Below are 20,888 nucleotides of genomic sequence, written 5' to 3'. Positions count from 1 at the left end.
AGGGCTTAAACACTCTTACTGTTAAAAAGCTTTTTTTCTCATGTAAGCAAAATTTCCCTTTCTGTAAAGTCTGTAAGTTCTTGTTCTAGCCTTAGTGGAACTGCAGAGGTATCTTTCCTCTTTGCAGTTTCCTTTTTATCTTTAAAGGATATCATACCACCTCAAAACCCTCTCTAGATTAAATTATTTCTCAGTGATACCCTACAAATGGGCAGTAAGTTGTGCCTCTCAGTATCTTCACTTTCTGTTCATTTCTCCATGCTTTTCTTCTTACTAATTTCTATCCTGTCTTCCCTAAGCAAAATTACACAACTAGAGAATAGGACTGCAAATTCTTGGTGCTAAAGAATACATGCTACTTTGCATTTGTACAGCTTTTAGCTCATTCATAATCAGTCAAACAAAAAAAAAAACCCTACCTTTTACTTGAAAGTCATATCCACCCTGAAAATGTATGACAAATTCACACAGATTTTTGATATTGTAATACAGATAATTTGAAATTAATCTTCAACCACAAATTACAAGTTCTCCATAAAACCTTGCATGTCAGATAGGAGGAACACAATTTAAAACAAAACAAAAATTATTAAAAAAACTCCACTTTATAGTTGGAGAAACTGGATCTGAAAGGTGACTGCCTCCTATCTTCATATCCTGGGAAACAAAACTGTGGAATATAAACTGCATTTTAAAAAAAATTCATTGTAGTAATGTTAGGAAGCCATCCATGCTGTAATGAGCTGCTGTGTATAATATGGTTTTAAAATAACAGCAGTAGAGCAATTCTCTCTCAGAAATGAATGTAAGAAGAATAGAATGGAGAAAAGTTTCCTTTTGAATTATAGAGAGTTAGGAATGTAGGGAAAGCATAGTATGCTGGTGTGCCTTATGAATCCAGAAAATAAAGCTGATACTACCAGTTACTGTTTTAATTTTCAAAAATAAGAATATTTTTGAAAAATAAGAACATTTTCAGGTGCACTTAAGGTGCATCATTTCTAAAAATTTACACTAGGGACATAAGACTTTTACAAAAATTTTTTATATTTCCAGTTCTCGAAGACGAAAAAGAAAAAGATGTCTATGTGTATTTGGGTGTTAAATTAAGCATGATCTCATTCATCCTTAATGAAAATATGCTGATTAATAGATTTTTAAATTCATAAGACAGGAGAGTTCATTTTGAACATGAGCAATGCTTCTCTAAATCTTTCCATGGCTGAGTTTATTTTAGCTATAGCACAAGTCTAAGGATACCACCAGTGCTTTCCAGTAGGCTGATAAGATTGTCTTGGACTTCCAGTACTCAGCTCTGCCCTCCACCCTGAATGAGTAACTCATCACCATAAGACCCTTGAAGTTATGATTACCAGAAAAGGTTAATTCAGTAAGCTTAACTGAATGTTTAAATGAAGACATCAGAAAGTTATGTAAATTTTCAAAAGTAATCACTTAAAAGGTGGAAAGTGCTGTTCATTTCTGACATTATTAATGTAAACCCATTCCTCCTTTTCTGCTCCTAAATGGCAAATCATCTTTGAAATCAGGGGAACCTTTTTTAAAGCAAGAGAAATGAGGAAGTAAACAATAAATGTCTCAGAAAAGGTATTCAAATGGTATTTAAATTATTATAAAAATGTAATTCAGAATATTTCTTGTATTTACAGAAGGAGTCTATCTGTTTCACTGTAACCATGTTGTGCAGTTGTCTCTGTTTCTTTCTCAGAGGTTGAACAGTTTTTATTTTAAATACTGTACTTGGTTAATACCTTTTAAAACTACAAAAAAATACTGTAAGGTTACATATGAAAACTTACACATATGTATAATAGAGGCAAAATTTTGGTATTTATATATCAAACTCACCTCATGGATCCATATATCTCACAGATACCTGCATTTCGCTGTTAAAGTTCTCTAGGCATAAAAGATCATTCCACCTAACCTTACCATCTAAAATGTAGCTTGAGCAAGTGGTATGTGTTTCTGTTATATTTTATGGAGAGAAAAAGGCATCTGTGTAGGAGGATTCATTGTGTCTATCTTAGAAGAGGATGAATTGCACCCTTGATTTAGGTATTTCTCTTCATAAAACATACATTTTAGATGACTGATCTTAAGTATTGTGAATCTCCTATCTAATGTTCATTCAGTGAGATATAGAATGCCTTTTTCTTGACATATGAAAAAAATCCAAGGATAGAAAGTGCAGGACTTGCTTCAATGCATGAGAGTCAAAATGTTTTCATATGTCAGGTCAGAACCTCTAGTTTCAATTTGTGTTCTCTGTGTTTCAAATACAACTGGTAGGTATAGTTTTTCCTCATTCACAAGGGTATGTTTGAAATACATCTAACAAATACCTTTACGAGTGAACTGTCACAAGGAATTTGAGTGATGATTGTAATTTTTACCATAAAATAGGATCACAGGACAAAGAAAAGGAGAGTATAGTTTTTTCTCTGTCCACTGCATAATAACTCAATGGGTTTACCACTCATTCATGAATGTATGGGTTTTGAATCCTCCAAGAACTGCTCATGTGTTTTACATGACACATATACTTACAAGTTGAGAAATTAATGCTAGTGGAGGGACCACAACTTCAGACAATATCCCAAATATTCACTACAAGAGTTGTGCTGTCCATTTTACATTAAATGGAATAATTTTAATGGACTCGTTATGCAGTCTAAAAAAACCAGAACATAAGGTGGCACTTGGTGGAAATTTAAGCACTTAAGTCTAGAAAGTAATCCTAAGAAAACCACATCCATGAGGTTCACCCTTCCAGAAGGCCTTGGGAATATTAGCCTTATTGTCTGCATTGATGTGTCTATATAATGTAAAATTCCTGCCTTAGAAGAAAATAAAACACCACAGTGCCAAAACCATTTCATACCATGCAGCTACAATTGTGTTTCACTCATCTTTCATCATCTGAACACCTGTTTTCTAGGTTTAGGCGTAAATGACTGCACTTGCAGCACACATAGCACAGAAAGTACTTTCTGCAGAACTTGCCCAATTTCAGCAGTTAAGAAAAAACAACCTCATTCTGAGGATGCATAAGCATTAGAATTCTAATACAGAAGTAATTATAATGGAATCATGTTTTTTATGCAATATTTAAAGACACATTAACTTGCTGTTTCTACCACTTCACTTCTTAGAAATATATATGCATAGAGATCAGTGTGTAGTGTGGTAATCATAAAATTTATACCGTGTATTGACAAAAAGTATAACTGACATTCTGTAGTATTAATTTATATATTTATATAATATGAGGTACTAAATACTACCATTTAGGAAATGTTTAAGTTGATTTATTGTTTCTGTTTGTATCTTGGCTAAATGACTGCATTTTAAGATTATTAACCACTGCAAGATCTACCAAAAAAAATTCAATATGAACCAAGGAAGAATTACTGCTTTTTGTATTTTTTGTTATTGGCTTGCATCATCCTTGGCATTCTGATACACAAAGTCAGGCACTATTTTGCTATGACTATTGTTTTTTTGCACAATAGTTTTGAATTGTCCACGTTCGTTTCACAATTGTTTTCTACATCTGATTTTACTTTGCACTGATCAATTTGTTCCCAAGCCACAGAAATAATTAATATCCTGTGATGGTGTCCTGTATTTTTACCGTTTTCTCTTACCATTACAATTAAAATTCTACCCCCTGTGTTCCTTAATGTACAACTGCACTAGTGTCTTCTCATGTCTCTTCCTACTTGGCTCCTGATCCCTCCTATGGTGCCCTAACTACTTAGTAGGGATAAGCTGGGAGTTTATCAGCCATTCAGCTGAATAAACAGAGAAAAAAGATATTAAACCTCTCATGCTTCTGTTCTGTCTCACAGAACTTTGCCCCTTTGAGAACACTTTCTTCTTTCTAATTCAGTTCATATTGCCCTGTAGATTCAAAAGAGATTAGGTGAGCCAAGTAATGTAACACACTGTGTTAATCTCCTTAGGAGACTGAACTAAAAACATACCTACTGCAGAAGAGTGGATCAAATAAAAGCAGATGTGAATATCACATTTAAATCTTGTGGTCCTCAAACATGCATAGATAATGTTTTGTACATTTTATGTATGAAATAAGTTTTAAAAATGTTAAAGATTTTGTCATATGCAGTGGCAAGTGTAGGAAATCCATACATGTAATTAGGACAGGGTTTTCTTTTCTTTCCTAAGCAAACTTGAATTGAAAATATTGCCGATCCTAATAATGTCTGTTTAAAAAGGACATCTTCTGAAACATGATAAATGGTTGTATTTTTGTAAAAATTTATTTAGATTACCACGGAAGCTGCAGTTATTTCAATCTTCTGTAGGAGTCATGTAGCTTTATATTATTATAATGTATGATTTGGCTGCTATATATCCATTTTACAATGTTTAATAATGAATTACCTTTTCTTTGTTTGCTTTGTCTCTCAGTGAAAAAAGCAATTGAACTGAAATCAAGAGGAGTCAAGATGTTGCCCAGCAAAGACAGCAACCACAAAAATTCTGTCTGTAAGTTGTTTATACTGTTATTTTTAGTGACTGCATATATCTTGTGGAGTCCTTTTATACGTACAAATCAAAGAGAGAGATGTTGAGAAGCTATGGTCCTAAAATGTTAATTACGTTTTCAATCATCACTTTATTAGAACTCCACTGGTAACACTCAGGGTGCAAAAGGCAGAATATGGTGGTGTATGTAGAAAAACCCCTGCATTATATATAGCATATATATATTTTTATATATGGGGATTTTTAGAATTCAGAGATGCAAGGCAAGTTAGGAAATCCAGGCAGAACAGTGCCATGTAGACTTCAGCAATTCAGTACTGGGGACAGTGAAGGTATCTTAGCATTTTTTGTATCTGTTTATACTTTCTGATCTTTTTTTTCCCCTCACTTAATATCACAGCTCTAATTTTTCCTCTCCTTGCCTAACTATGTCCTGATGACTGCCTTTTTCCAGTCTTGCACAGAAAGGGTTAAGAATTGCTGTAATTCCCAGCTTGTGAAGAAGATGAAGATCACATCACTTTCCCATCTTTGCATGCCTAGTGCACTCTAGAATGACATCTCTTCTGTCCCTCTACACCTTTTCTCCCATGTATAGTGTTAGGCTAAAGTCAACATGCTATCTATGGGACTGTGAGGTTGTTAGTTTTCCTGAGCATCACTTTCCTTGAACTGGCAATCTGAGTAGTATCCTAAGAGTTCTTTCTCTATTAATGAGGCCAGTCTTGAAACAAGAAAAAGAGGATAATTTTAAATTTTGAAAACTGAGAGTCCCTTAGACCCCCCCCAAAAAAAAAGAAAAAAAAAAAACGAAAAGAAAGCCAGAGGGTAAGCCTGTGTTCACCCAGAACTCATTAAAAGTGTAAATCTAATGACTAAGATGTATTTGGATAAATTAATTCCACATGAAATAACACTGAATTCAGTGGACTGAAACCTAGGCTGTGTTTGCCTTATTGTGTGCTATTCTGCAAGTAAAGAGAGAATGAGTGTCTTGAAAGTTGATGTCTAGGGGATATGATTTTGTCTCTGTGTTTCTGCAGTGCATTGTTTAATACAAAGTCAGTGTTTTGGTATGCTCACTGGAACAAAAGAGGAATGACAGTTTTCTGCTTTAAATTTTGCATGTTGATGGTGTGGCACTCAAAAGGAACTTTTTATGCAAGGTGTAGCAAAAAAGTTGATCCATCTCTTTGGTGTTTGTATCTGAATGGGTGATTATTTCATTATTTATAAGTTACCTCTGGGAGCTGTGTGATCTCTGCTTACACCCAGAGCACATGCTGTCAAACACCACATATAATTACAGAAAGTGGAAGACAGACTATGGAAAAATTATAATAAGGCAGTCTTAAAATTGCTGTTTATTTCAAATGTAAATTGCCTTTTTTGTGTTTTGACTTGACATAAATCTAAAAAGTGCATTGTTATTATTACCATTACTTTCACATATATGAAACTTATAAAAATGGTAGATTAAAATACAAACAGTTGGATTCAAATGTATTTTACTACTCTTTCTGATGTAAACCTTTAATATTTAAGCATTTTTCTTTCTAGTAAATATGTAGACAGAAAAGGTAATTGGGAATTTGACTTAGAGAACTGATAAGAGTGGATATTATCATTTGATGCCAATTAGCAAATCTAAAAAAAAAAAAAGATAATTAAATACTAAATTAAATAGTAACACCCCTCACCATTTTTGTATGTTAGATCTTTTTAAAATTCTCTCTATATAAAGCAGAAAGGTTGCTTTTGGATTTTGGTTTATGGGGTGTAGGTGGAATTCAAATTCCTGGCTAGGCTTTGTGAATGAAGATTTGGGAAGAACTCTACTCACATTTGCTACAAGCATGCTGGTGGCTAAAGAGGCCAATGCGAGATAGACAAGTCTGGTTGCAAAAGGCACGGCGGAAGGACTCCTTGGATGATATCGGCAAGATACGGTTCTTTCTGAGGTGGAATTCAAATACCGTCATGGCAAATGCTGTGAGAGCACGCCCTGCGCATCCGTTGACCTGCAGCTTTCCCATGGCATTTCCTCCCGAGCAGCACCTGAGAGCAGCTGCAGAAAGCATTTTGCAGGGGCACAACTCGACTCTGTTAGGATTTAGGTAGAAAACGTTGCCAATGATAATAACATTATTGATAATTCCTTGTGGAATAAAGAACACTATTTCAGTATTTCTGTTGTGTACAGTCATAACTCACTCTCCTCCTCCTCCTGGACCTGCCTGGATTCCTGGAAGCTTTGTTTCAGCTGCTCTGCCATCCTTTAGAAAGAGTCAGGTACAAAAGCATTGCTTTGGGATATGGGTACCTTGGTAGATTTACTATTGGAAAAAAAATCATTATCATGTCACTCCCCAGGGAAACAATAGGTTTTTGCTGGATAGTTTTTTACTTGGCTTTTTTTGTTTGGTTGGTTGGTTTGGTTTTTTTCCTTTTTTTTTTTCCTCCTTTTTTTGGTACATCTGATGGAAACATAAGTTATTATACTCTTCACAGCCATTACCTTTTAGCAATGAGCCAGATGCGGCTGAATCATGATTAATTTATTCAAGAAAATGGGAAAAGGATGCGAAAGAGACTTGAACTAAAATATGGTCCTGGTTTATCAATACCTTACACTTGGCAAAGGTCAGAAAGAGTAAACTGGGAGGAAGCACGTGGACAGGCAGTTCTCATGGCTTTAAGTGCTTGAGCTGCCCCAAACACTGGCCAAATCCAGTCAGCATATTTCCCTTGGTTGTATGAAGCTAATCTCTCAGAGGAGCAAGAGAGAATTGTATTTTTGAAACTATTTAGGGAAGGCCAATCCAATTACATCTATTGGTGCCCATCTGATTAGTTGCAGGTTTAGTCTACCCACTTTTGTTATCCTTTTGATATATATGGTATATTCCCAAAGGAAGTTACTTGACCCATCTTGTTATCATCACTCACTCTTATTCTAACATGATATAAGCCTGCAGACTCTGTTCGTAATGGTTTTGACCTTTTCTACAAGTGCTATGACTACAGTTTGCATTGTGACTGAGTAAATAAAAATAAAATTTTGATTGCTGGCTCTTGAATGAATGTTTTCATGGCAATATTTGTGCCCAGCAACTCTCTCAGAGGGTGATTATCATCTTGAAACACGTGAGCATTACCTCTACAGCAGAGATTGTACAAGAAGCATCCTGTATATCCAAGAGAAGTAGAGCCCTAATGAAGTGAACTGCAAGGACAGACCATCACTGGGCAGCCATAGTCCTTATAAAAGGCCCATTTTCTAGTCAAGCAGAAGAAACTTGCAGTTTATATTTTCAAGTGTAGCCTGTGATACTACCAGTAATTGCCAGGCACTTCCTACCACATGCAAAGGATAGCAAGTGAGTACATGTCTTCAGGACACCAGTTCACAGAATGTTGGGAAGACAGGGTCATAACTTCAGACTTGCTATTTGGCACCTCTGTGACTCTTTCAGCCCTGTGTGGCCCAGAGGAGGGTTAAGAGAGCAGACTGCCCCAGAGGCCTTTAATGACCTCAGCCCTTGTGCTACATTCACAGGGCAGCCTCACACTTCCAGACCTCCTCACCAGGAGGAGAACAGAGCACAGGAATGCATCAAGCTCACAGTAAATGCCAAGGAAGTTCAGTGAGGCAAGAGACACCATATCAGGTGAAAAATGGAAATGCTTATACGGTTTATGTGGTGTTGTGTGCAAATCTGCCAGTGCAGTAACTCTGGGAGGGGAAAGCAGAATTGAGGATGAAGTGCCTGGGAGAGCTGATTTCCTGAGTTTGCTCTTGTCAAAATGCAGTGTGGAAAGTGGCTCCCCACATGATGCAGCAAACTGAAGGGAACATCCACATTCAGAAATAGCAACAACGATTAACAGACGAAGTCTGAGTGATTCTGTTAGAAATGTGGCATTCATATTGAACCATGTTAACATTTCATGGTAATTACTGAATACTGAGTAACTTAACCTCACTTTTCAAAGTGGTGTGTGAACTACTAGGTTTTACAAAGTGAGATATCTGTAGGTATTCACTAAGTAAAAGCCTCTTTTACTTCCTGAAAGCAATTTCAGGCTTCTGTTGTATTATTTGAAAATATATTTTAGAATACCAGAAAAAACACCTTAAATGGTTTGAAGATCATGATTCTAGTGTAAGATTAATGCGTCTGCTGAAAGTTGAGTTACAGACTTTATCTGAACAGTTCTTCTCACTGAAGATGATAAAAAGAGCTACTTTACAACAATTACTTCTTCAATGTAGTGCCAAAGAACAAATGAGTTTAGAGAAAAAGTATTAATTGGTTGCAGCACATTAGGTTGAATTAATGGCACATGCTGTTGAAACTATAGTGATTAATACCAAAACAGGATTACATTGCTAATTCAGTGTAAGAAAGAATGAATGACAGCAGTCATTATTTATTTTGTTGTTGGGTAACTGGCACAAATGGCTTAGGACATTGTAAAATAAAGTTAAAAATTTTAAGGACGGAAGTTTATTGCTTACGAATAGATTGCTCATATTTCAAATAAACTGGCAATTTCATCTTCTTGACATTTGGCTATTGGTAAATTTACTTTGACAGAAGCAAAATGATGACTAGTAAAGTTTTGTTCTTTGGTTAATGAAAGACTGTTTCCCTAAGAAGGAAAATATTGGACTAAATAGTTGCATTTAATAGCATAATTTTCTGACTGATTTGTACTTATACCTTAGTAAAAAACAGTGTCTTTAAAAACTTTTATGTTTTGAGAAGACCAATACTTAGAAATCAGTTGCAAACCAATGTGCAATGAACTTAACAAACTGATATGAAAACTGCTGAAGGTCATCTCAAGATACAGATACAAAAGGAAAAACTATTGCTGATTACTATGTTTTTGTTATGAAATTGGTAGCTTGACATATAAGTATAAATTTCTGATTATTATGTTTAATATTTCAATTATCTTGTTCACTGTTTCCCAAAATTTATTATTTAACTATTTTTTAGCATCTTCTTCATTATAAGATTAATGAAAACCTATGCAATAATTCCATACTATTATTTTTTCAATGCTCATGTAGTGGGAAATAATTTTACCAAAAATTCCTTCTTTTTTTGTGTGTGCTTGTATTTTATTGAATCTTCACCTGTAAGACCCGATTTTTAATTGAATTTGAATTTTCACAGGCTATCACATGCTGTGTCAGGATCAAATCATGATCAAAAGATAATGTTAAATATTTATTATTCTGAGAGTGTTCAGTCTCAAATTTAAAAAACAAAAACAAAAACAAAAACAAAAATCCAACTGTTCATCAAATCTATCGCACTCTACAAACCTTTGCTCTAATCTACATTAATTTACACTAATCAAATATAGCATCTTATGCGTTAGCCTTCATTAATTTAAGAAACCTTGCATTCATTATGGGATTGGTCACCAATAAACATGATGCAAAACAAACCATCCAAGCCATTATAGGCAGTTGTGTATCAAACAATTCTAGGTTTAGATACTGTGTGCTTAAATGCTCTCAATATGAAGTTTGTTTTTCACTGTAATTATTTAAAATATTATGTAAAACTATGTTAAAGAAAAAAGGGATGGTACCAAAGTGCGAACACTAACTGTGTTCATTCTAAGAGTGACCTTAGAAATTAAAAAAAAAAAAATCTGTTGGAAAGTGGACTTGTTCTGCAGAAATTCCATAGGCCTGTGCCTCTTCAAGAAGCACAAATTTAAAAGCACTGCAGAAATAAATGTAACATAAATCTCTCTCTTTAACTGGTCTCGCTGTTAGCTAAAACAAGTAAAGCAAATGGGGAAATGTTGACATCTTTCGGACTTTTATTCTGGGCCACACAGTACTGTCTACAAGTGTTTTGAACAAGACTTTGGGGTGTTGTTTGCCCTGTTCTGACACTCAGGTGATCAGTTTGCCATAGGCTCAAAAAAAAAAAAAAAGCAAAGGGACGAGAAAAGAACAACAGCATATCAAGAGACATAAGAAACATCCTTTACTAATTTTTTTAAGGGAAACACACTAGCATTGCATTTTATAGTGTTATCTACTTTGTGCCCTTTAAAAAGAGAAATTCTTAATTGCAGAATTTAGGCTTTCCTTTTACAAATACTTTTACAAATACCACTGCCTTTCAAAGACTGCTGTTTCCTGGGCTCTTCATGAAGCATTGCAACACAAGAGTGAAAAGTGAGAGGATTCATCTGCAACTCTTTTCTGACCTTCAGTGAGCATCAGTTCAGCATCTTCTGTGGATATATCCCTTATCTCATAAGGAAAACTGAGAATGTTGAAATACCTACCTTTAAGATTGAGATTCTTAAGAGGAAGAATGTTGTGTGCTAAGATCTGCATGGAGGCACCTCTGTCCCATTAGTTTCTATAGTCCTCTCTGAATCATAGAATCACAGAATCATAGAATCAGCTGGGTTGGAAAGGCCCTCTGAGATCATCAAGTCCAACCCTTGATCCAACACCCCCGTGGTTGCTAGACCATGGCACTAAGTGCCACATCCAGTCTCATCTTAAAAACCTCCAGGAACAGAAAATCCACAACTTCCCTGGGCAGCCCATTCCCATGCCTGAAGATCTCAGTGTTCTCAGAGGAAGTTACTCTGTGATTGTGTGTTGTATCCTGTTATATTAATTTACAGGCACTGAAATGATTTTCATTTGGTAGTGCCCAATCAGAAACTTCGTAAGTGCCTACACAGCATCATGAACTCTCCGGCCTTTTCAATCATGATAGCTATTTTTCATTTTTCATTCATTCAAATTTCACAGCTTGAAAAGGAAAGCATTTTTCAAGTTTGCATTTATATTGTGCATATCTGCAAATGAGAGAAAGATTGTTTAAAACTTACTAATGTAATAATTACAAGGTAAGGAAAAACAAGCCTGAGATTTTGTGGACCTAGTATGTCTGCAAATATCCACTTTTATTTCAGAAAGTCTTTTTACAGAAATACTGAGCAATGTTAAATGTTCAGTTAAAAATAAAGAAAGGGAAGTAATATTTAAAACTGACACTTTTATACAATAAGTTAAGGGATGGATGCTGGAATATTTAATATTAGAAGTATTCTTGTTATATATGTCTATGTACCTAAGTATACATGTATATGTCTATATAGATATAGATATATACAATTGTAAATAATGCATAATACATAATATTCCATTATAGCATTTACCATATGTCTAGTAAGAGAATAATGGCTCTATTTCCCCTTTTACTGAGTATTATAGGATGAAATTGGGCAGTAGAAAAAATAACTGCATCATTAACCTCTAACAGTTTTATAAAGCATTAATAAAACAGGAAGGCTAATTAGGCTGATATACATTATCCTATCATAGAATATAATAATACAGAGTGTCCCAAGAGCTAAAGAGTTTTGGATCTTATGCTATGAAATTCTTCTGCAATGCTTTTTCACTATATTTTATAAATTCCTTCATAAATCAGGTTACTGAATTATACTTGGTGTTTCTAAATAAGCCTTCATCACGGCAGGAGTTTAAATATCTCTTAAAATACTATGCAAAAATCTTGCTGTGAAAAGAACTACTGCCTAAATATATTTGTGAAGAAAAGCATCACTTGTAGCTAAAAGCAAAACAAGGTGCTTCATCAATTATTTAATACAGCATTTGCATATATAATTTGTAAAATAACCAGAAGGAAGCATCTATTAAAATATGTAAAACAAGATGTAATCTGATTGAATTATGGATGGTTTAAATGAATTGTTATCCAGCTAGGAAGCTGAAACTGCCATTAAATAATTTTTATATACAATTACAGAACATTACTGATTATTCAAAGTGAATGTTCATACTGTAGGCTAAATTGGCATGCAATTCTGTTATTTTCAAAGTCAAAGACTCAAAAATAAGCAACCTGCTTTTAGCAATTATAATTCTGTATAAATTAACTATTCATACAAAATTTAAATATAAACTTTAATACTTTTATATAGCTTCCTTGGCTTAACTCCTATGCAAGCTCGGTTGAAAATATAGATGTGGGCAGTAAATAGGTTGGTAAAATGAAGTCTCGGTAGATTAAAATAATATATGTAAATTATGAAAGCATTCAGAATTTGTGGGTGGGTGAATTCAAATTACAAGAACATAAAAAATATGAAAATAATTTTAATTAAAGGAAAAAGTATGACACTGGTCATGCAGTGAAGGTATGCTGCAGAATATAGATACCCTCACTGTCATGTCTTTTGAAAGAGTCAGAGACTTCCCACCTCCTGCGAGGAGATTTCCACTTTCTACAGAGGCTAATATTGCCCTTGTGTATGTATTGAGATCCTGGTTTTCTAAGTCCTCATTGTGGGAAAATATCTTGATTCTGATAGAAGGTATTTGACTATTTTCATTTTTCAGAATTTGTTCTGTGCATTACAAAACACTTCGGAAAATAATTTCAACTGTATTAGCACAGCGTCTCACTGTCAGTTGTTCTTCTGTCACTCTGGAATGTATCTATTCCTGCCGTTCTTCTGAGAAGAACAGCAAAGTGTCAGTGTCAAATATGTTTGGAACAGGGAAGTTTTGTTAGGTGACAGCTAATTTATCAACTTCAGAGCAGTTTGTGTTCACTAGTCCTTCTTCACTTGGGAAAAGGGAAGTAAAAAATTTATACAACACTTGAACTACGTATCAAATTCCTCAATAATGTTCATTTAAAAACTTGAAATATTTTTTGAATTGGAACAAAAAAAAACAAGTAGGAACTAAAATGAAAATAAATACATTGGCTTACTTTTGGAAGGAAAGGAAGGACTAGTTGCTAGAGAGAGGGGATTATTCAACCTGATATGTCCCACCACTGAAACTGATAGAAGCTGTCTTTAAAGAAAAAAAAGTTATCAAACTACCTATTTTTTTAAAATATAAATCGAAAGAAAAACCCAGAAAAATCCCAAAATACCTGGCAAAGTTTGCTATTTTGTGTCAGCATACTTGAAAAAGAAGGGACTCTAAGTGTGGTGCTCTGGCTCATATGTATGCTTCTATAATACAAGACATCTGAGCTCAGGTAAGAGTGACAATAGCAATTTGGTATATATCAAAGTAATGTAAGTTTTAATACACATGATGACAATCAAAAATGTTTCATTCTGAAAAGTTTTAATCTATCAAGAAATAATTATATCTCAAAGTCCACGTTGTTCTCCTAATACAAGCATTTGTTTGATTTCTGTCACCCCACTATCACAATATTTTCTGCTTCAGGCTTCTAAGATGAAAGAAGTTCTCCTGCATAAGCAAGAGAGATATGTCAAAAAAGTATGCATATCTTCCCTAGCTTAATGCTTTTGAACTCAGCTCTGTTGCTCAATATCTCTGCTAGAGGAGCTATAAAGTCAGTGAATTATCAAATTAACAAGAGCAAAACAGTATGGTTTCTCTAAACCGACATTTCATGTGGCATATATTTTATTCAAGAAGCCACTTTTTATTGCCATATCAGCTTTTCCTTCACGTTTTTGAAGTCACGTGGGAAACCCAATTCGTGCTGAGAAGTCACATTCCTTTCTCAATTCTATCAGACCTGGTTTTCAGTAGTCTGCAAGTGCATCAACAGAGGCTAAAATGAAAAGCACTTATGTTGAGACTAAAAATATAGCATGAAGAACCACAAACTGCTTGAGTATTACTCTGTTGTATCTATGGAATATATTAAAAATTGAATCCATATTTTAGAGTATGAAAGTTCAAAAGCACTTAAAATACGATTAGTGATAGTCACTTTGGTCTGATCCTAAGCAGACATGCTAATGTGTAAGATGGGCTTTCTTATGATAGAAGATGAGACTTTTTGGAGAGGCAGAGCTTGTACTCCACATAACTGTTTTTATAAAAAACAGAACATGCCCTGAATTTCAGTCAGGTTTACTATAAAATATTTTTGTCTGTTTTTCAGTGCTTCTGTTCTTATTTTGACATTGTTTCTTGTTTTATTGTATGCATTGCATTTCAGTTTTGTTCAGAGGAGCCCATATGATGCTGTGTTTCATACCTGGGACCAAAACAGTGTTGATAACACACCAGAGTTGTGACTGTTGTTGAACAGTCCTTTTGCAGTGTTCAGGCATTTTCTTTTCCTTATTCCTTCTCCCACAGTGAGTACGCTGGGGGTGGGCAGGAGTTTGGGAGGCGATACAGCTGACCCAGGTTGACTGAACCAATGCCAAGTAGCATCAGGTTTGGCAATAAAAACTAAATGTAGTCTTTCCAAATAGCCATTTCTAGGAGGCTGGCTGAGCATTGTTTTGCTGGGGGAGAGGTAGGGAGTGATGGGAGGTACTTATGAGGTAACTGAGTAATGCCTTTCATCACACGAGTTTTTCTTTTTTCCTCTTTTTATTCCCTTTAACCTGTAAACAGCTTTTTTCTCAACGCAGAAGTTTTTTACTAATTTTTTTCTCCACCAATACCCTCCCTTATCCTACTGGGGAGGTGATGAAGTGGGTGAGGGTCTGCTGGGTGCTTAGCTGATGGCAGGGGTCAACCCACCACAGTGTAGAAACTTTTCACTAACCTTAACCAGACCCTTACCAAATGAGTCTCTTCCAAGTTTCTTTGCTCCTTCCATTCTAGAGCCTTGCTGTCATGTCATATTTACTCACCTTTATGTGTTTACAATAATTTCTCGGTTCTAGACTCTGCCTAGAGAGCTTGTTTCCGTCAATCTCCTTATTCCTTTATTCCTTCCATCTGCTAGTCTCTTTTCTTCTCTTATTTCTCTCCCCAGCAATCATTTATGATGGTCAACCTCTCTGAATGCTTGTTTGCCATTCTTCTCCCTAGCTATCTCAGTATCTTTTTTTCCTCTAATTTTTTTTGTCTCTTGTCAAACTCTACTGTTACTTTCAAACTTTCTGACTGTTGCCTTTAAACCTAGCTCTTGATGCCTCTGGGTTCTCCTCTCAGGAAGGCCTGGTAGAGAAGAGTAGATGGTTGTGCAGGAAAGACTAGTTCTCAGTTCAACACCTAAAACTGGATATTCATTGGTCACTGGAAGTGGAGAGTACTACAGGGAAGTACACTTCGAAGTCTTAGGTTTTACTAAATGTGACATGTATTTGGGATGTACTCACTAAAATGAGAGTTCAGAAACTCACTAAATGTATTGTTTCTCAAAGACCTCTCATTTGGCCATTTTTAGTAGATGATGGAAGGGCAAAATGCACATCCTTGACACAAAGGTCACTTTTGCAACAAATAAGTTTTGAAGGTGATATTAATACATTCTCATGAAAAAGATATTTTTTTTTAAATTCAGAGAACTGGATTTTTGTTGTGGCTCTCTCAAAAGTGAATGAGATGAAAAAACAATAATTTCAATGTAATAGTATTTAAACGAGAATAAATAAATCCAAGACAGATGGCTGAAAAAGAAAATTGAAGCCCCAACAGCCTCTGTTTGACAATGATATGTACAAGTGACAGAAGAATTTTTAAACAAGACATTGCTGAGCAACATGAAAACAATTGAAAACATCAGCCCTGCCTATAATACTTGTTCTTTATTCTTTGTTCCTGTTTTGCCATCCCCCGAAGTCCCTTCCCTAAAATTACTTCTTGCCTGTGTATTATTATAATGTGGTGGTTATTGAAACTGCTTTGGTGTTTAAGGTCCAAGGCAGAGACTTTGTGACCTGGAGTTATTAGATTAAATTACTACTTCATTCTTTAGAGAAGTATTGTACTACCTCACTGATGAACTGCTGAAATAGTCAGGATAAGTGAAATATTCAGGGTGTCACAGACACTTATAAACTAAAGGCATAGGAACTTAGGAACTCAAGATTCACTTTTTGTGGGGAATGATAAAGCACATATACAGAACATAAGGACTAAAGCAAAGATTGCTTATCTTTATGGATAGTTTGAATTAGAATTTAACAAAAGTAAAAAATTGTGAACTAATTGTATCAACACAGCATAGTTTAATGCAGTCAGAAGTCTAGAGTTTGCATTATTTCCCCATTTACATATAAATGTAAAAGCTTTCATATGTATATAACTTTCACACATATCTATACAAACATTTCTACAAGATCTAAAAAGCCGTCATTCTCACTAATAAACAGTCATTTAGGTTGTTTCAGTAAGTGTTGGTGTAAGAGAACATGGTAGACTAATTTGCCTTCTTTGCTGCTCATAGCTTCGTTTCATTAGCGCAAACTCTTTGGTAGGCTCCTTGACACCCATTTTGTTGGCAAAAGTTGCCTCCAGCCCTGCAATTCTATTCTCTTTTTGAGTCTTTGCTGCCTCCTGCTGACTCTATATGGGAGAAGCGCTGATAAGCTTTCTGAACAATATATTTAACTAGAAATAAGAGAGTACAGAGAAGGAGAAATTCTCTCTTGGTAAAGAAATTAACATGGTAAGTGTTGAGAAATACAGCAGGTAGCTGGGTGAACAGCTGCAGTGCGAGCTGCAGAGAGAGCTCTGAGTTTTCTCCACGTCCATCAGTAGTCCTGGCTAATAGTATAGGTAATCTGTGTTTTACGGGAGGATAGAGTTACAATGTACATTTTTTCTTTCATTTTTCATTTCTTGTATAGACAGAACAAAAGGTTTGTTGAGGTAGTTGTGTATTATTATGCAATTTAAACTGTTTGTTAAATTCTTAGTCTCCCTCAACAATCAGATAAAACTTTTGTATTTCTTTTGTCTGTACAATATAGGGTCTATTGGCACATTCGTGCTTACTGAAAGCTCTTTTATTGATAGAATTCATGGATGCCTCCTGAGCCCCAGCTGTGTTCTACTGGCCCTTGCAAACAATGCTGCTGTGGGTAATGTGTTCCCCTGAACTAGGGGAATAGCAAAATTAGCCTTAATGCTGGTGGGATGTCATCAAGTCTCTATAACCAGTAATACAAAAAGTACTCAAAGGTAATTATAGTTCTTAATATTAAAAGCAGTAAAAATGGTCATATGCATAGATTTAGCATGTGGAATAATATAAATGCCTTTTCATGGACTTAGAAAGAAAAAGCCCAAAATATCCTTTTCATGAGAATTAAAGGTCAATTCCTTTTCTGGTTCTAGAGTCAATCTGCATAACACAAAGAGCAAAAACACTTATAGCATATATCTGGGAAAAAGTAGTTTTTAACATTGGAAAGATTATTTCCCACTCATTATTCTAAAATGGTGGTTGATTAAATGAGTTTTGCTAAGGCTTTAACTTTGAAATAAACTAAACTAAAATTCAGTCTAAAGCATAAGTCTATTTATGAAAGTGGCTTTGGCTGACAGTGTTCAGTAGCCCTATCTGTAACATCTAATCATCTAGACTTTGAGCAATATTTTTCAAATAATTTTAAATAAAACATTGTTTAGAGATACAGTTTAGAAATTAATTATTGAAGGGTTTTATCTTGTGGCCTTCAAAAAAAAAGGGAAAAGAAGATTCCATTTCACAATATTTTAACAGGAAAAAAAACCCAACTCATAAAAGCTTAACCATAATGGCTTGAATAGATGTATAGCTTTTTAGAATTCCACACAGTCAAAGAGCCGCACATCATTACCTGTAACTGCTTAGCTGAGGAAAAGCAACAACTTTGTATCTTCACAATATAGAGAAAGATGGATGTTGTAGTTCACATGATTATTTTTTAGCAATTCCTTACCAAGGTCTCTGTTAGCCCTTGTTTTATAACAGAAAAAGGATGGCAAAATTTCTCATGTTATATATACAACACCAACTTCTACACCAAAGTTCTATTCAACAGTGGAAACTAAAGGGAATGGTATTTTGTGAGTGTCGCGTAATGGATCCTTGTTTTAAATATATAAGATGTATAAATATATAAGGAGTAAAAGATATATAAGGAGTCCAAAAGGAGTATATAAGGAGTAAAAAATGTTATGAAGAAGAGAGTTAAAGGTGCTTAATATTAGAATCTTTTCACAGAATTTAAAAGAGCAAAGAAGACTTCAAACCTCTCCTATTAATACTCTTTAGCTAAAAATATTAGTTTACATAATGATAACATTGTGGGTCATAAGAATTGCTAAAGCCTCTGTGATGTGTATCTTTGTGTTAGACAAATGATTATAGTGATGTGTATGTACTACAGTTTGACTGTTTTACTTGTCATCAAACTGAAATTTTTCATTTTTGATTGTACTGTCCCCTGGAAAATAGGGTATTATGGACTAATGTGTTCGATTTTCTTGCATTAATTGTTCAGTTGTGATAAAGATATTTATTTAATGACATATTGGAGCTGCACAAAAGCTTTTAGTGCCCTTCCTCCTGGGGCAGTGCTCTAACCAGCAGGCTGGAGCCATTCAGCTATAATTTCCTGACCTAGCGGTAAGGAATTTTAAAGTTTTTTTGAAAAAACCTCATTTCAAAATTGTTACTAGCCTACTTTCTACAGCAGTCACATAACGATGTGACGTAACGATCAAGTCAGAGGAAGAAACTAATTTCCCTCCCCTTCCCCATATAAGTAGTCTCCCTCTACAAGAAGTGAACAATACTACCTTCTGCAACATATTATTAATGTCAAACAAGTTTACTCAAACTGTTTCTTGGCTTACTTTGTCTACATCAAAAGTTGACCTTAACAATTTTGGTCTGGTTTGGTTTATTGAAAATTGAGAAAAGACAGCAAATCAATATTAAGTTGCTATTCCAGAATGTAATGGTTTAGTTTTGAATTAAAACATTAATAATTTCTCTAGTAATAATTTCTGTGACAGACAAAGTGCTTGCCACATTTTATTTCAACATTCTTTTTCCCAAATGTCAGAGCTGTGGGACTGCAATTGCAGAACTACTGATTATTTGTAGAGGCTGCAGTAAGGATCATTCTTGCTTGAATGGTATCCCTGAAAACAAATGATTGGTCAAGATTAAGCGTTAGACAAAATTTCTTAAATGTTATAAGGAAATAGTTAGATGGCTTGCACCATCACTGTAAACAGACTTCTCAGAGCCTCAAAAACAATTAACATCTTGAAAAATTGGGAGATACCTTGTGTTTGAACTGTGCTGAAGTAGACCCTGAATTTGACTCCAGAACTGGACTTGTAAAGTCTGCTTTAGGATTTATGTGTGCGTGGTTTCTTTATGTTTGTCCTCCAAATTATCTGGAATGCCGATTTTGATTCAGAAGTGGGGAGTTTAATTGTGAATTTACCACTGTGCTAACAGAATTTTAATGCTTTTGAGTCAAAACACACATCCAGCTGACTTGGAGCACTTGCATCATGGTACATATCTCAGCAAAAGTCTTTGTAGACATGATTTATCCAGTCATAAAACAAATTATAAACACTTTAAAATAAACTCTGTGCAGGACAATTCTGGGGAAATTATTTTTTTTCTTTGTAAAAAACCTACACAAATTTATTAAGGTACAAATGTCTCTGGTATAATCCAAACCCAGTTGTTCATGACAAGACACATTTATTACTGTACTTGTTATTAATCCATTTTGATATTTTTAAACATATTACATATTTTACCATGTATGTGCATCAAAACAAACCCTAAATATAATCTTGGAAAATCAAAGTTCAAATTTGCTTCATAGTAACTGACTTACATTTCCTTTTGTTAGAATTCTTTATCCTGTTAAATGGCTCACACAGGGACCACCACAAAATAAATACATAAATTTACAATGGTTATGCCATGCATTTTTCAGTATCCTCTTGGGATAACCCTGTTATCTTGTTCTGTTTGCTGAAATGCAATAACAAATATTGGTGGGAAACACAAGCCAACTCTTTGTGCTGATCAAAGATGACTCACTATAAAACTCCTGTAACCAAATCTGGTGTGACCTCCAGGTCATAGCACTGCCTGTCAGGGTGAAGATTAAGCTCAGTAACAAACAACTACATACACCATAAACCTTTTTCAATGCCTGAGAAATAGAAACTGGCTTTAAATCTTGCATATGTGATAAGAATATATTTCTTCACAAAGATAACTGAAACGTTTTTTTCTACACCTTCTGAACAAGCATAAAATGAAATGGATCCACATGTTAATTATGAGTTCCTTTGTATTTTTTCCTGACTGTAACCTCGTAAAAGCACTCTAATAGAGTTGCAAGAATATGACACATTTAATTTCGCCGCATGGATTACTTCAAACAAACTATTTTGAAGAAGGGATAGGTTTTTCTGTTGAAGTTTAGATTTATTTACTATTTTGGCAGGTTATAAATATTTTTCCCTTGGTCTTATCTCACACAAAACTTCTCAGGAAAATGGTTTAAAAACCATTGTTATGATACATGGGGTTTTTGTTTTGTTTGTTTTGGTT

General features: G+C 34.7%; 1 protein-coding gene across 5 annotated transcripts in view; it reads left to right on the top strand.

The window, feature by feature from the left end:
• CSMD1 (CUB and Sushi multiple domains 1) overlaps nt 1–20,888 on the top strand; it is a 1,127,710-nt gene that overhangs the window by 721,558 nt on the left and 385,264 nt on the right. For all 5 annotated transcript variants that reach the window (XM_027690129.1, XM_027690128.1, XM_027690127.1 and 2 more), the window contains one exon: nt 4,459–4,536. In XM_027690129.1, coding sequence (XP_027545930.1) covers nt 4,459–4,536 — 78 coding nt within the window. The remainder of the gene's footprint in view (nt 1–4,458; nt 4,537–20,888) is intronic.

This window comes from Neopelma chrysocephalum, unplaced genomic scaffold (genome assembly GCF_003984885.1).
Source record: "Neopelma chrysocephalum unplaced genomic scaffold, ASM398488v2 Primary Assembly neopelma1_80b, whole genome shotgun sequence".
Lineage (NCBI taxonomy): Eukaryota > Metazoa > Chordata > Aves > Passeriformes > Pipridae > Neopelma > Neopelma chrysocephalum.
Note: the sequence above shows the minus strand (reverse complement) of the source record. Positions and strands in the feature narration are given on the sequence as shown.